Source organism: Bufo gargarizans, chromosome 2, assembly GCF_014858855.1.
Source record: "Bufo gargarizans isolate SCDJY-AF-19 chromosome 2, ASM1485885v1, whole genome shotgun sequence".
Classification (NCBI taxonomy): domain Eukaryota; kingdom Metazoa; phylum Chordata; class Amphibia; order Anura; family Bufonidae; genus Bufo; species Bufo gargarizans.
In genome coordinates, this window is record NC_058081.1 from 58,870,136 (window position 1) to 58,886,185 (window position 16,050).

Here is a 16,050-nt window from a genome sequence, read left to right on the forward strand (position 1 = left end):
GGATGAAACATCCGAAGTCGATTCGCTCATCCCTGATAATAATCACATAACACTGGATTTTTGCTATAATCATGCAAAAACACTCTCTAGGTGTGTAATGTTTTCACCATATGAGTGAATGGAGATAATACCAATAAAGTTTTACTTGCTGTGAACTTGTGTGTACTGTCGTAACAGCTCGCTCCATAACGTGTGCCACTGCTCTTAGCTCTTTACACCTTCAATTACAACTAAAATGTAAAAAAAAAGGAGTAGCTTTGCAAATAGCTTTAATTATTTTTCTATGTTGTGTGTTTCCATGGTAACAGACAACAAAGAATATAATTGTAGTCTGATCCTTCAGTCACGTCACCTTCCACCTGTCCCCTAATCCTTTCTAAAATCCATTTGGTAGGTAAACAAGAAGTAGAGGACAGATAAAAGGCAACGTGACGGTAGGATCAGACTACACAGGGTTGGTTGTCTGTTACCATGGAAACATATAAGCCTGTCTAAGGGCTGCAGACATAACAGACCAAGTTCCTATTTTATTGAGACTTTCTGCAAAGTTGTTTTATTTTTTTAATTTAGATCTGCCTTCCATCAGAGGTATATGGCAGGAGATATATACACTGTACAGTCTTGGCCAAAAGTTTTGAGAATGACACAAATATTTGTTTTCACAGTTTGCTGCTTATCTGCTTTCAGATCTTTGTTTCAGTTGTTTCTGTGATGTAGTGAAATATAATTACACGCACTTCATACGTTTCAAAGGCTTTTATCGACAATTACATGACATTTATGCAAAGAGTCAGTATTTGCAGTGTTGGCCCTTCTTTTTCAGGACCTTTGCAATTCGACTGGGCATGCTCTCATCAACTTCTGGGCCAATTCCTGACTGATAGCAACCCATTCTTTCATAATCACTTCTTGGAGTTTGTCAGAATTAGTGGGTTTTTGTTTGTCCACCCGCCTCTTGAGGATTGACCACAAGTTCTCAATGGGATTAAGATCTGGGGAGTTTCCAGGCCATGGACCCAAAATGTCAACGTTTTGGTCCCCGAGCCACTTAGTTATCACTTTTGCCTTATGGCACGGTGCTCCATCGTGCTGGAAAATGCATTGTTCTTCACCAAACTGTTGTTGGATTGTTGGAAGAAGTTGCTGTTGGAGGGTGTTTTGGTACCATTCTTTATTCATGGCTGTGTTTTTGGGCAAAATTGTGAGTGAGCCCACTCCCTTGGATGAGAAGCAACCCCACACATGAATGGTCTCAGGATGCTTTACTGTTGGCATGACACAGGACTGATGGTAGCGCTCACCTTTTCTTCTCCGGACAAGCCTTTTTCCTGATGCCCCAAACAATCGGAAAGAGGGTTCATCGGAGAATATGACTTTGCCCCAGTCCTCATCAGTCCATTCACCATATTTTCTGCAGAAGATCAATCTGTCCCTGATGGTTTTTTTTGGAGAGAAGTGGCTTCTTTGCTGCCCTTCTTGACACCAGGCCATCTTCCAAAAGTCTTCGCCTCACTGTGCGTGCAGATGCGCTCACATCTGCCTGCTGCCATTCCTGAACAAGCTCTGCACTGGTGGCACTCCGATCCCGCAGCTGAATCCTCTTTAGGAGACTATCCTGGCGCTTGCTGGACTTTCTTGGATGCCCTGAAGCCTTCTTTTTTTTTTATAAAGTTACTTTTATAAAAAAAAAATCCATTCGTACAGATAGACATACATTAAATATACATTGACGTAAACAAGTAAAGACCCAACTTGGGCACATTAATACACAAAGTACAAACTTAGAAGAGTATAACCCCCCCCCCCCCCCTCCCTAACCTGCACCACACCACAATGTCAGCTCATTTTTCTCCTCCACACACCTTGAGAAACAACTACCTCTGTTTCCACTATACCCCGTTCATCCGTAACATCCCATTATCGTGTTACACTTGACCATAATCTAGGCATCCACCCCAGTTGCAAGGACAGAAGACGTCCAGTGGGTAGTCCTGGCGTTCTCAACCATGATCCCCATATAGACTCAAACTTCTTACTCATACCTCTTTTAAAGTATACCCCCCTTTCATATCTAATTATCACATTCATACGCGCAATAAATTCCTCCTTAGTTGGTACTGTAGTGCTTATCCAGTATTTGGCTATTCATTTCCTAGTTTGATACAGTGTTCTACTGATGCCAATATTGAGATCGGTTGTGAATTCGTCTTGTAACAAGCCCAATACACCCTGAAGCCTTCTTAACAAGAATTGAACCTCTTTCCTTGAAGTTCTTGATGATCCTATAAATTGTTGATTGAGGTGCAATCTTAGTAGCCACAATATCCTGCCTGTGAAGCCATTTTTATGCAACACAATGATGGCTGCACGTGTTTCTTTGCAGGTCACCATGGTTAACAATGGAAGAACAAAAATGATTTCAAGCATCCTTTTAACAGGTCAAGTCTGCCATTTTAACCCAATCAGCCTGACATAATGATCTCCAGCCTTGTGCTCGTCAACATTCTCACCTGAGTTAACAAGACGATTACTGAAATGATCTCAGCAGGTCCTTTAATGACAGCAATGAAATGCAGTGGAAAGGTTTTTGGGGGATTAAGTTAATTTTCATGGCAAAGAAGGACTATGCAATTCATCTGATCACTCTTCATAACATTCTGGAGTATATGCAAATTGCTATTATAAAAACTTAAGCAGGAACTTTTCCAATTTCCAATATTTATGTAATTCTCAAAACTTTTGGCCACGACTGTATGTGTATACACTGCAGCCTTCCATCATCAGAGGTATATGGCAGGAGATGTATACACTGTATCCTATACATCGCAGCCTTCCATCATCGGAGGTATATGGCAGAATATATATACACTGTGTGCCTATACATCGCAGCCTTCCATCATCGGAGGTATATGGCAGAATATATATACACTGTGTGCCTATACATCGCAGCCTTCCATCATCGGAGGTATATGGCAGAATATATATACACTGTGTGCCTATACATCACAGCCTTCCATCATCGGAGGTATATGGCAGGAGATATATACACTCTATGTCTATACATCGCAGCCTTCCATCAGAGGAATATATCAGGGTATCCTCCAACGTTAGCGACCAAATTGAGCCTTACTTCCAGTATACAGCACAGATGCAGGAATGAGATAAATCAGGATAGGCTCTTGATACCTGAGAGACAATAAACTACAGACAGACGTGACTATAATATAGTACCATACCACTCCATCCTGGCAAGAATAACTTTATTACACAAAGGAATTGGTGACTTGTTGAACAATTTATGATGCATCCAGTGGAATAAATCCTACAAACCTATGAAGAGTCCTGCATCGCCAACCCCACCATACAGGAATCCAAGCAACACTTCACCTCCAGCACCTTGTAGAGTATCAGTCCTGCAAAACTCACAATTATTAGCTGCTGTGCCATTTTTCATGCCGGATAATACTGTGCAAGTCTGGATCCAGTAGTCTCTTGTAAGCACTTGGAGGAGTGCAGCGTACTTTAGTAGTCTGAGAATCACACACACATAGGAGAACAATGGACCACAGTCCACTATACAGCAGGTATCTCCTCCTTATGTAAATGCCAGGATGCATGGGGTCAGCAGGAAGAATGGTACACGCCCCATGGAGGTAAACTACAGGCTTTGAACTATGAGGCTCCCTGTTCCTCAGGGGCGGGGTTAACCTGACCTCCTCCTCAAGGCTAGAGGTGAGGACCATATATGCATCTCTTTGACATTAAAATGGAAAGGAGAACACACCTCATTGGGGGCCCAATTTTGAATTCACCAAGTCCTCTCTTTTATTTGTATTCCCCTGGCAGTAGCTGGTGGTGTAAGAGGGGATTCATTTGGGGGCACCTCTCTTAAGACTTGGCTCTGATGATCTATATACAACACAGCACCGCTACTTGTCATCTACGTACATTCACTGCAAAGCACATCTCCTTTTTTACAAGAGTACAATGTGGTGGGAGCATTAGTCATATTGAAACACTTCACAGGCGTTGAGAGAAGCTCGCCGTCCACAGAATCACCTCTTCCTCTATGTTCTGACTTGGAATTTGCCGGCCTTGGTCATGTACTTGATTCCTTTGAAGGGTTTGTACTTTTCACCATACATGTCCAACCTGTTTACCTTCAAACCTACAGGGGGCAGCGTACAAAAAAAAACACCATTTATAAGACTGCTGTCAGCGTTTCATGATGGTCTATCAACAAATATTGACAATAAGGGGGTTATTTCATGAAAATCATTTATCACCAGTCCTACACCCCTTGCATCATGTCAAATGGTTATGTGGCGCGAAAGGTGGCAGGTCACCGTTGCAGCTAGCGATTGGCTGCAGTGGTGACAAAGCGGATGTTGACAGTGAAGACCCGGGCGAGGCAGCTCCTGACAGTAAATAAGTATGCTTCCTTTTGCATGTCTGCCCAGAAGGGGTGGGGGGCTAACTTACCCCCCCTAAAGGTGGCTAGCCCCCTTTAAAGGGGTTTTCCAATAATCAACATTTATGACCTATCCAAATGATAAATGTCTGATTGCTGGAGGCTGCATGGCTGGTTCCTCCACCAGTCGTTAGAACAGGGCTCCCGAAGTGTGGTTGTGTAGTGAGGAGTTTGAATGGAGTGGTGGTCAAGGATGTGACCCGCCGCTCTATTCAACGTCTATGGGAGTGACAGACACCTGACTACAATGCTCGGCAATCTCTATCAGTCCCACAGACTTTGAATGGAGTACCAGTGCACATGCTCGACCACCCTCCAATCTCTACCTTATTGTCGCGAGGACCTGAGTATCCTAGTGGTGGTAAATTTCAATTGTTGAATATGCCCTTTAAAAGGGTCTTGCAGACTGGGGATGCCAATCACTTACTCTAGTTGAGCTGAAGTCCCCTGGTACGGCCCCTACACAGTGGACTGGACCTTTGCTAATGGCTCCCTCCGCTGTGTGCTTTATAGTGCCGGTGGCTGCCAAAAAGGACTGATTGGTGGAGGGTGCTGGGTGTCGGACCCCCACTGATTTGATATTGGTGAGCTATCCTGAGAATAGATCATCTGTTTCTCCAGGCTGGGAAACCTCTTTAAGAATAAGCCGTCCTCAAGTACAGTAACACCAGGCATGGTGTGAAGCCTACGTAAGTCTGAACCCAGAGCAGAAGAAGCATACATCGTTTATGTTTTATGGGGATTGGCTGAGAACATTTTTTGGAGCTGTAGGGTCATCTGGCCTATACCTGAGATGGCTAGCTGCTGGATCTTGAAATTAAGGTTTAGTGTTGGATTCTCATCAGGCTTTGAGCAACCAGCTTGGAGGATCATAGTTCCCTTCAGACTTGGTAACTTCTGAGGATTAATCTTCCCCACGTCCCATGATAATAACTAGAAGAACATATGGAATAATGAGGTCAGCACTTCAGACATTATATCTTAATGTTCATGTATTGGCTGCACAACACACCTTGGTCACAGGATCAAAGACATATGATCCTTGGGATGACGTCAGCGTCATATTTAGGACACCTTTTGGCATCTGTCCAGTGACAGTCACACCCTCTACAGTCTTGCCCATACTCTGCTTGGGTCCCAGGGTCACCTCAAAACGTCCAGAGCTGCTTCCTTCCCGAAAACTGATCCCATGCTTCACATAAACTGGAATGGCCACCAAGCTGCAACGCAAGACCAGTTAAATACCATAGAATGAGCAGACCTTGCATGATATATGGGCACTAAATAAGTCATCAGCTGTAATGCATGGCTGGCAATCAGATTCATACTGCCTAAGCTGTGATGCATGGCTGGCCATCAGGTTCCTACTGCCTAAGCTGTGATGCATGGCTGACCATCAGGTTCCTACTGCCTAAGCTGTGATGCATGGCTGACCATCAGGTTCCTACTGCCTAAGCTGTGATGCATGGCTGACCATCAGGTTCCTACTGCCTAAGCTGTGATGCATGGCTGACCATCAGGTTCCTACTGCCTAAGCTGTGATGCATGGCTGACCATCAGGTTCCTACTGCCTAAGCTGTAATGTATGGCTGACCATCAGGTTCCTACTGCCTAAGCTGTAATGTATGGCTGACCATCAGGTTCCTACTGCCTAAGCTGTGATGCATGGCTGACCATCAGGTTCCTATTGCCTAAGCTGTAATGTATGGCTGACCATCAGGTTCCTACTGCCTAAGGCTGTGTCGCATGATACATCACCGTGTAGCCCTAACCTAAAGAATAATCAAGTGAGTAATTTTAAAGAGGTTTTCCCAAAAATTAAAACCATAGCTGCTTTCTTCCAGAAACAGCGCCACACCTGTCCACAGGTTGTGTCTGGTACTGCAGCTGATAAAGGTAAATGGGGCAGAGCTGCAATACCACATACAACCTGTGTACAGGCATGGAGCTGTTTTTGGAACAAACTTTACATAATTATAATGTCTGCCAAACATAGAAGATTGACGATTTTATTTCCTATGACGCTTCTTACTTCTGGGCGCTGACGTGGTAGGACAGCAGTCGGAAGTTTCCATCCGGAGGAATAAAGGACAAGATCCGTTCTGATTCCCAGCGCTTAAAACGCACACAAGGGTGGAAGCTCACGTCATCCAGGAGACGAGGATTCTGCAAGGTACAGACAGGATGTGACGGTAGTAAAGTATATAACGTGCGGCGGTATGCTTTGTGTACTCCTACCTGCTGCCTATGGAGATCGCATGCATCTGGACAACTCTACTAAGATTGCCCATAGTGGTAGGGTATGACCGGGCACCATGTAGCAAAACTGTACAAGGTTATTCCAGTAAGTCTCAGCCACCACTGGCCAGCACATCCAGGTGGGAAGAGGTTCTGACCATTCAAGTGAATAGGATTGAGCTGCAATACCAAGCACAGCGCCGTACATTGTATAGTGGCTGTGCCTGCTATTGCAGCTGTGACGAGGCTGCAGTTAAGCAACTGATCAACGTGGGTGCCAGGAGTCGGACGACCCCCTGCAGATAGGCCATCAATATCATATTCTTGGATAAACCCTTTAAGGCAGGGATCTCAAACTGCGGCCCTCCAGCTGTTGCAAAACTACAACTCCCAGCATGCCCGGACAGCCTACAGGTATCAGCCTACAGCAGGGCATTGTGGGAGTTGTAGTTTTGCAACAGCTGGAGGGCCGCAGTTTGAGATGCCTGCTTTAAGGGGTGAAATCAGCAGTGAAAATCAGTGGGATTTCCAACACCACCATGAGCATGCTGCGGAGAGATAGCTGCACAGAGATGCATGAGCGGGTCCACATCATCAGAATATCATGTCAGTGTTGCATCTGCTATCAAAAATTGTAATCTACATCCAGTATTGCAACTGGACGGATGTAAATTTGTGTCCCTTTAAATTGTCTTACCATAAAAGACAATGTTAAATCAGGCATCCCAGTCAGCTTCACACAGGCATCGATCACGCCCTGGATCTCAGCGGCCACTGTACAGCCTGTAAAAAAGGAAGAGGGTCAACCAGAAGATCTGCGCACCTAGACCTGATCTCTACCTGAGGCCTCCTTCCTACTAGTGATTATGATAGTCTACTTGCTTCGAATGTCACGTCAGAAATCTCTGAGCCGTGCCAAAGGGCCTCAAGCTCATAATACAGCCCATTTATTCTGGAAATCAATGATGGTGTGAGATTACAGACTTCCGCAACGTGATCTTTATCATATGTGAAAATAATAAATACCATCCGGGGGATTTCCAGAAAAAGGGGAGACCTCCCGGACTCCTGGATTAGCAATTACCTTCATAATTGTAAAAACTCTTTTTTTTTTTTTTTTTTTTAAACAGAGCTCCAAATCCTCTACATACACATGCCGTTAAATAATGAACTCCTGCCTGTCTGCAGCCGCCACTAGAGGGAGCTTACTGTCTACGGTTTTTATTACTGAGTTCAACGTTTTCTGTGACGTCCTAACCTCGCCCCCGGCCCATGTTCTACTCCTCCCTCATCTATTGGCGGATGCGCTGATGTTACGAGTCTGCTCTGCGCATGTACCGATAGATGAGGGAGAAATCTGTGCACAGGATCTGGCCTTAAAGAGGACTCCTCACCTCTCCTGACACGTCTGTTTTAGTGATTACTTGCATCCCCCCCATGTAATAATTCTGGAGCACCTATTATTATGACTCTATGCTGTGCCATCCCTTTATTATTCCCTCTAGAAGTTATGAATGGATTGCCAGCAGTTTGCAATGAAGATCCAGATGGGATTTACCAGTTGGGAGTGTGTCCCTGCACAATCTAACACTGATTGCATAGTGTCAGACTGTGCAGGGACACCCCCCCCCCCCAAGCTGGTAACACCCATCTGGACCTTCAGTGCAAACTGCTAGTAATTGATTCATAAATATTAGCAGGAATAATAGAGGAACAGCACACTATACAGATATAAAAATAGATGCTCCAGGATTGTTATTACATGGAGAATGTACTTAGTTAGGTCCTCTTTAAGAGAGAAGCACAATCCAACATAATAGTTATAATAAAATAGTATAACCCAGATAATGAGATATTATAATATTATTTCTATATTATAGACCTAACTATATATATTTCCCGCATGATTACTGTACCTCATTGCTGATCAGCCAGTTGTCACGGCCTTGGTTTTGTGCGCTGTGACACGTTTGCCGTACCTGCCGGTTGCCAGGGGCAACGCGTTGATGTCGGCTTGTATGTGCTTCTCTCCCCTTCTCCTGGTTCCTCCTCTGTAGGGGTTAACTACCTTGCTGGGTGTGGTCACTAGGTGCTTCTTATACCTGTGGCTTAAGGCCAGGAGTCAGTTGTACTCCAGCCTTGGTGTGTGTGCTGGAGTTCTGCTCCTTGTCTGGATGTTCCAGCTTCCAGTGTGAGGGCCACCTAGTGGGACATTGTTGTCTCCAGCGATGTCTTCCCATTCTATCCTCCATATTCCCCTACCTTACTTGTTTGGTGTGGATTTTTGTTCAGGGTGTGGTGTCTCGTCTTGTTGTTGTTACGTGTCTGGTCAGTTGGTGGTTTATGTCCGGCATGTATGCAAGTCGTACCCTGTTTGTTGTGCCTCCAGAAGGGGGCTCCATGGTTTCCCGGAGGGGTGAACCAAAAGTCAAGTCTGTGAGCTGTTGCTGGAGTGCTGGTTCCGGTGTGTCAGTATGTACTGCATCCGTCTGGTGTTTGGATTGCAGTACGTTTGTATTGGTTCCAGTTTACCTTTGGTGTGGTCTTCTGTTGTGCCGTCCAGCAGCTTTGGCAGGTAAGTTACCATGCCTTCCTGTGTTCTTGGTTCAGTGGCTATCCCCGCCACCGGATACTTACCTGCCACTCCACTTGGCTTCCTCTCCTTGCTGTTAGGCCTGCAGAGACTCCTGCTCTTCAGTGTCTTTGAAGAACAGGTAGTCTCTCCCCTGCTCCTATGTGTGGGATTATCAGGGCAACTTGGGGTCCTAGGTATCCTGGGTATGAGCCGTCCTCCCATCCAGGTCCGCTCATACAATGAAGAGTTAGGGTGAGGATTAGGGACGCTTTAGGAGGTGACCTGATTCTGGCATCCTGGCCTAGCTGCTTCCCCACGTACCCACCTTATCGTACGGTGGGGAGTTCCCCTACTCGCCAACACGACACCGGTATATGAGGGCGTCACCAATATAGTTACCTGATTTATCAATGATGGCATCTATTTCTTCTATTACATCGAAGTAGGCCTCATTGTTGGTATATTTCACCCCTGTCCTCCTCCATGGAACTACTGAGAGTTGTCCTGTGGGGAGCTGGTCACCCACATTTGAGCTGCCTGAAAAAACAGAAGATTGAACCCATAGCATTCAAAAATTAATCTAGACCCTGGCTTATTGGCATCCTGTTAAAGGGATTGTCCACTTTTTTTGGCACATGTACTTAAAGGCTATGTACCCTAAATTTGCATTTGACTAATTTCGGGCTAAAACAATATTTTTTAGTTCGTCTTTATTAAAACATATTCAGCCGTTCTGTCACAAACAGTTAACTGTTTGTCTAGCTATGTGAATCCTACTACTTTTACTTTCACTTTGCACCAGTCATCTAAAACCCCTCATCTTTAAATTATTAAGAGGTCAACACTAAGGGCTGTATTACACCAACAGATATCTGGCCGATTTATGTCCAATCAGAGCAACGGATGGTGGGTATGACAAAAAGATCGGTGTGTAAATGGCCATCTGACCAATGATTATCTGTTGGTGTAATACAGTTATTTAAGCCACATTCTTATCAGTAAGATAAGAATTGAGCTATAATGAATGTTTAGAAGATCAGAGATAAGGAGCCCTCAGCTGAGCTGCCTGACGGAACAGAGTAAAAATACAGAGCCTGCGACTAGAGAATCTCAAGGCTGTACAGAGAAAGGGGCTCAACAATTTTAATGAAGACCAATAGAAAAAAATAGCATAGTTTAAATAGCCTTTAAGACCCTATATAGTGATACAGTCCTGAGAGTGTTACCTGTAATGGTGTTTACCACACTTCGGAGGATGGTTGGGGGTTTGATCAGCTCCTTAAGAATATTAGATTCGGTGGCAAGTGGGAATCCATTATCCAGCATTTCCTCAAGAACCTCGTAGACCACCACAACGTTCTCTTTAATGACGGCTTCTGAGCATGACCCAAAGTAATCCTAGAGGATGAACAGGAATTCATATAGAGAACAAGTAAGGCCTTCTGGATTTCCATGGCTGATTGTACTATTGTGCCCCAAGATAGATAAACGTGTGTGTAGTCAAGGTCAAGGCCATATTACAGAGATTCCACAGAATGATTCATGGAGGGGTCTAGCTAGGGCACTGTAAGGCATTATATAGCTGTTAGTTGGGTACTGTGGTGGCACTATCTGCACACTGTATGGCGGTATTATTAGGGAACTGTATGGCATTATTATATAAAGCATCATAGAGCTTTGTTAATTAGGTACTGTGGTGGGACTATCTGCACACCGTATGGCGGTATTATTAGGACACTGCATGGCTTGATCATCTAAGGCATTATATTGGTTTATTAGTTTGGTACTGTGGTGACACTATCTATCTGCACACTGTATGGTGGTATTATTAGGGCGCTGTATGGCGTTAATATATAAGGCATCATAGAGCTTTGTTAATTAGGTACTGTGGTGGCACTATCTGCACAGCGTGTAGCGGTATTATTTTATCTGTTTGTGCCAATCCCCTATTATTCCTGCTAAAAGAATGAATTGCTATCAGTTTGTAGTGAAGGTCCAGATGGGGGTTACCAATGGGGGGGGGGGGGGTCCCTGCACAGTCTGACACTATGCAATCAGTGCTGCTGCCAGATGGTAAAAACCCATCTGGACCTTCATTGTAAACTGCTGGCAATTCATACATAACTTTTAGCAGGAATAATAAAGGAATGGCACAGCTTGTAGTCACAAGAATAGATGCCCCAGAATTGTTATTACATTGGGGATGCAAGTAGTTACTAAAATAGACATGTCAGAAGAGGTGAGGGGGTCCTCTTTTAAATCGGCAACCCCATTGAAATTCATTGGCCTGGTCCATTACATGCAATCTGCAAGGACAGTAGGAAGTAGTAGGTAGCAGTGGGCCCCATGACCCAATGGGCCCCTATGCGGGTAAACAGGATGTACACATGACATTGACATATTTTACACCTTTCACCTTTAGACGCACGTTGTTTCTTCTTAAGCCACACCTTCTTTGCGCTAAGAGACACTCCCTTGTCAAGCGGGATTGTTCTTCTTGGCGCATTTGCTTCATAAGGCAAGGGCTACACGGCGACTCTGGTCATCGTGGCCAGGATCACTGAGCAGGGGTGATCCCATAGAAATGAATGGGATCACCACGGCAGTCGCAGGAAATCCAGCCATGTTGGATTTTATTGTGACTGCCGTGGCGATCCCATTAGTTTCTATGGGATCACCGCTGCTCATCGATCCTGCCAGCGACATGTGTCGCCATATAGCCCTTGCCTAAACCAGTCTAACACTTACGTTATGCGTCAGAAATGCCCCAAAGATGTATATGCAGTCACATCAATAAATTTGTCCCACTGCGATTACAGCACGCGCCAGGGCGAAAATCTTACCTGAAACGTGTCCACTACGCGGTGAAGGAACTCAATCACAAACAGTGGCGGTACTTCAGTTTGGATGACAGCCACAAAAAAGATGCCATGCCGGTAAACACTGAGTAAGTAGTGGTGAGGTGTAGGGATGATCGGGGGCACATTTTCTGCCTCAGACGCCCTTTCCTGAGCCTCGAAAAAGTAGTCGCAGACAGAACGAGATACCACGCTCTTCCAGTGTTTCTCCAAGAAGATGTCCCCCGAAGGGTTAATGAGGAACAAGCTGTGAATCATGGCTGGTGACAGTCAATGACAAGATTGATATTTTCAGGACGCTAGAAAGGAAAGATAATACACTTTAGTATGATTTCGTTCAGGGTCCACCTGAAGGAATTCATATTATTAATAAAGTCTAATAGGTTTTGATTCAAAGAAATGGACCTTAGTGGCAAGCGATTAGCTCCAAAGGCAGCTCCAAATATTATTTTTCTCCAGAACCTTTGGGGCCTACTATGGCATCAGAGCCTGGGCCCATCAGAGGATCCTCTGGTATTATGGCGGGCCAGTCCAGTGCTGATTTCGTTCCAGCGTTTATAATTGTGCTGATTAGAGAGATTTGTCACCTGCAGCATAATGGCAGCACCCTTCCAGCCAAGAGAAAATGTACCATAAAAATCGCGCCATACAGCTTCAGTGGAGCTTGGGGAGGCGAGGGCCCAACACAAAGCTGGCCCTGTTCACTATGGGCTGTATAAAAATGAATGAAACTGACCTAAAGGTGCCCATACAATTTCAGAGCTAGGTGACAACCCTTCTAAGGCTTCATTCATGTGTTTGGTGTACATCAACATTCTTCTAGGTCAAGGATGCCCAACCTGCGGCCCTCCAGCTGTTGTTAAACTATAACTCCCACCATGCCTGGCTGTAGGCTTATATCTGTAGGCTGTCCGGGCATGATGGGAGTTGTAGTTTTGCAACAGCTGGAGGGCCACAGGTTGGACATCCCTGGTCTAGGTAAATTTGACTCTTTTATGCCTTGACCAGAAATGCCCAAATGCCACTAGGAACCACCCGTGTGTGGGTTGGGCTTACATAAATTCCTCCCCTTTTTCGGCCCTAGACTTCCAAATATGCTTGTATCCGTCTCTAAATATTAGGGACAATCCCTTCAAATGTGTGACTGTTGACAACTATGGGGGAGATTTATCAAACTGGTGTAAAGTTGAACTGATTTAGCAACCAATCAGATTCCTCCTTTCATTTTCCAAAGGAGCTTTGAAAAATGAAAGGTGGAATCTGATTAGTTGCCACTGGCAACTAAGCCAGTTCTACTATACACCAGTTTGATAAAGCTCCCACTATGTGTATATATATGTCAGGAAATGCTCCCTGGGTGTTCAACTAATGTATTGGCAGCCCGAAAAACTGTTTGGCATAGCTCAGTCGCTGGAATTTGGCACAGGCGCTGCCGAGCCCCATCAACATTATAGTGGAGGGAGATCACTACAACAACACTGCTCCCATTGAACTTGTGTATATAGAATAAATTCCACTAGCAATATGACCTGTATTATTAAGTATTCTAGATAGAGAACCTTAAAAGGGGTTGTCCCACAAAAAATATTCTACAGTTTTCAAACCAGCACCTGGATCTGAATCCTTTTGTAATTGCATGTAACTAAAAAATATTTAGTATAATTATTCACTGAAATCTGTCTGTACAGCACCACCTTCTACATTCTCTGTCCAGCTCACCGAGGTGGTCGCACATGCTCAGTTCCATCCTTCAACTGCCACCAGCTGCAGAAGAAAGGACATGCCCCCTAAGAAAGTGCACGCCCCCCTGAGCTGCCAGCTTGAAATAAATCTAGCAGAACAACTGCAGCAATGAATGGGGAGATCTCTGGATCCATGTGAGGCACAGGGCTAGTTTAGAAAGAGATTGTCATGTACTATATGATGTCTGATTTACATTAGTCATGGGACAAACCCTTTAAGGGCACATCCATATAGGACGTATCTGCCTCATGCTGCGGTTTCCCCGGCAAAAACTCGCCTCGTAAACACGTTCTTAGAAAATAAACCCGACATAAAATGTAAAAAACTAAATAAGTGCTCCTATACGTCTATGTAATTAGAGGAATTATTGCGAGACCATGACATCTAGGATACATGCATACCACCATAAGTGTCTTGCGGTCCACAAATCACGGATCCTGGTCCATTTCTTTTTAGTCCTGCAGAAATGTCCTATCCTTGTCTGCAAAAAGGACAAGAATGGCAGGCCGCAGAACGGACATACGGATGCGCAAAACACTGATCCGCAAAAAACACATAAGACGTCCTTTTGGCATCCGTATTGCATCCGTTTTTTTTGCGGATCCATTGTAACAATGCTTATCCTTGTGTGCAAAACAGACAAGAATAGGACATGCTCTATATATTTTGCGGGGCTACGGAACAAACATACGGATGCGGACAACACACGGTGTGCTGTTCACATTTTTTGTGGACCCATTGAAATGAATCGGTCCGCATCCAATCCACCCAAAAAACGGAACACACACAGAAACAAAATACGTTTGTGTGAATGTAGCCTAAGGGCTCATGCACATGACTGTATGTATTTTGCGGTCCGTAAAAAAACGTATACGCAAAAAGTAAAGATGATGTCTGTGTGCATTCCGTATTTTGCGGAACGGAACAGCTGGCCCCTAATAGAACATTTCTATCCTTGTCTGTAATGCGGACAATAATAGGGCATGTTCTATTTTTTTTTGCGGAACGGACATACAGACATACGCAAACGGAATGCACACGGAGTAACTTCCTGTTTTTTTTGCGGACCCATTGAAATGAATGGTTCCGCAAAAAAACACAACAGAATGGACATGGAAAGAAAATACGTTTGTGTGCATGAGCCCTTATGAAGAGCTCGTCTGCAGACATCCCTGGTCAGATGTGCACATCCTGGAAAGGCGTCTATGTGCACAGACCGCAAGTTCAACGATATTTGGAGATGTTACAGTCACGTGACTGGTTACGAAACTCTGACGGATGTCAGTGAATGTGCAGCATGCTCGGGTATATGGATCATTATAACCTATGCTTCTCTGTAGGTAGTCAAAATGAATGACCAAAATAAAAGTCAAAAAATAAATCATCCTTCGTGAACTACTACCCACCCCGGAAAATAGGAGATCGTTACAGATTCCACATCCTGGAAAACAACCATCCATTCACTAAGGCCTTTGTGTTGCTACCTAATGACCAGATGGTAACGAGAGGCCATAAGGTTGCGGATAATGGCTGGTCTGCACACTACAGAGGCGGATATAGGTCTATCTAGGGGTTCATGGGAACCATGTTGCTTGGAGAATGCAATAGTAATACAGGTCTATAGGAGCAGTGAATAGTCTTGTGTGAGATACCACAGTCTATTTCCACATATAACCCTCCCCCCCACCACTTCCCAATTGCTGCCCAATTTTGGGATGCTGCCAAGGTGCACTAGGTGGAGAAGACGTCCAGTCCTACCTTGCTCAGGTCTCCATTACATTGCATACATGCAGTGCAGCTCCTTCCTCTGGATCATATGATGCTTCCTTCCCTCTGGCCGCTCAGCTGACTCCCTCCTCCCTCAGTAGCAGCAGCATTGTGTGCACAGGGGAGGAGACTGCCAGGATCCTGTGTCATGTGCGCTCCTGCTCCAAAATGTCTGCACAATTATCTCATGGATGCAGTGACTGGAGCGCCTGCTAAGGCCCAGAGGGAAGACGCTGTGGCTCAGTGCAGATAATGGAAACTCCACCGATATGAAGGGAAATGAAAGGGGTTGTCTATGATATTATGTGTAAAAATGTAATACTTTATTTTCCTCACTTATATAGCTTTACTATATTCCGCAGCGCTTTACAGACATTAGCATCACGCTGTCCCTAATG

General features: G+C 44.7%; 1 protein-coding gene across 1 annotated transcript; it reads right to left on the bottom strand.

Moving 5' to 3' along the window:
• Window positions 1-3,243: 3,243 nt before the first annotated feature.
• On the bottom strand, window positions 3,244-15,746 carry AP3M2 (adaptor related protein complex 3 subunit mu 2). Its single transcript, XM_044278993.1, has 9 exons — window positions 15,644-15,746; window positions 12,128-12,441; window positions 10,511-10,682; window positions 9,684-9,821; window positions 7,407-7,492; window positions 6,504-6,637; window positions 5,484-5,691; window positions 5,260-5,404; window positions 3,244-4,168 (listed from the first exon to the last, which is right to left on the bottom strand). The coding sequence occupies exons 2-9, from the start codon at window positions 12,398-12,400 to the stop codon at window positions 4,068-4,070; spliced, it is 1,257 nt and encodes a 418-aa protein (XP_044134928.1). The 5' UTR covers window positions 12,401-12,441; window positions 15,644-15,746; the 3' UTR covers window positions 3,244-4,067.
• Between the last annotated feature and the right edge of the window lie 304 nt (window positions 15,747-16,050).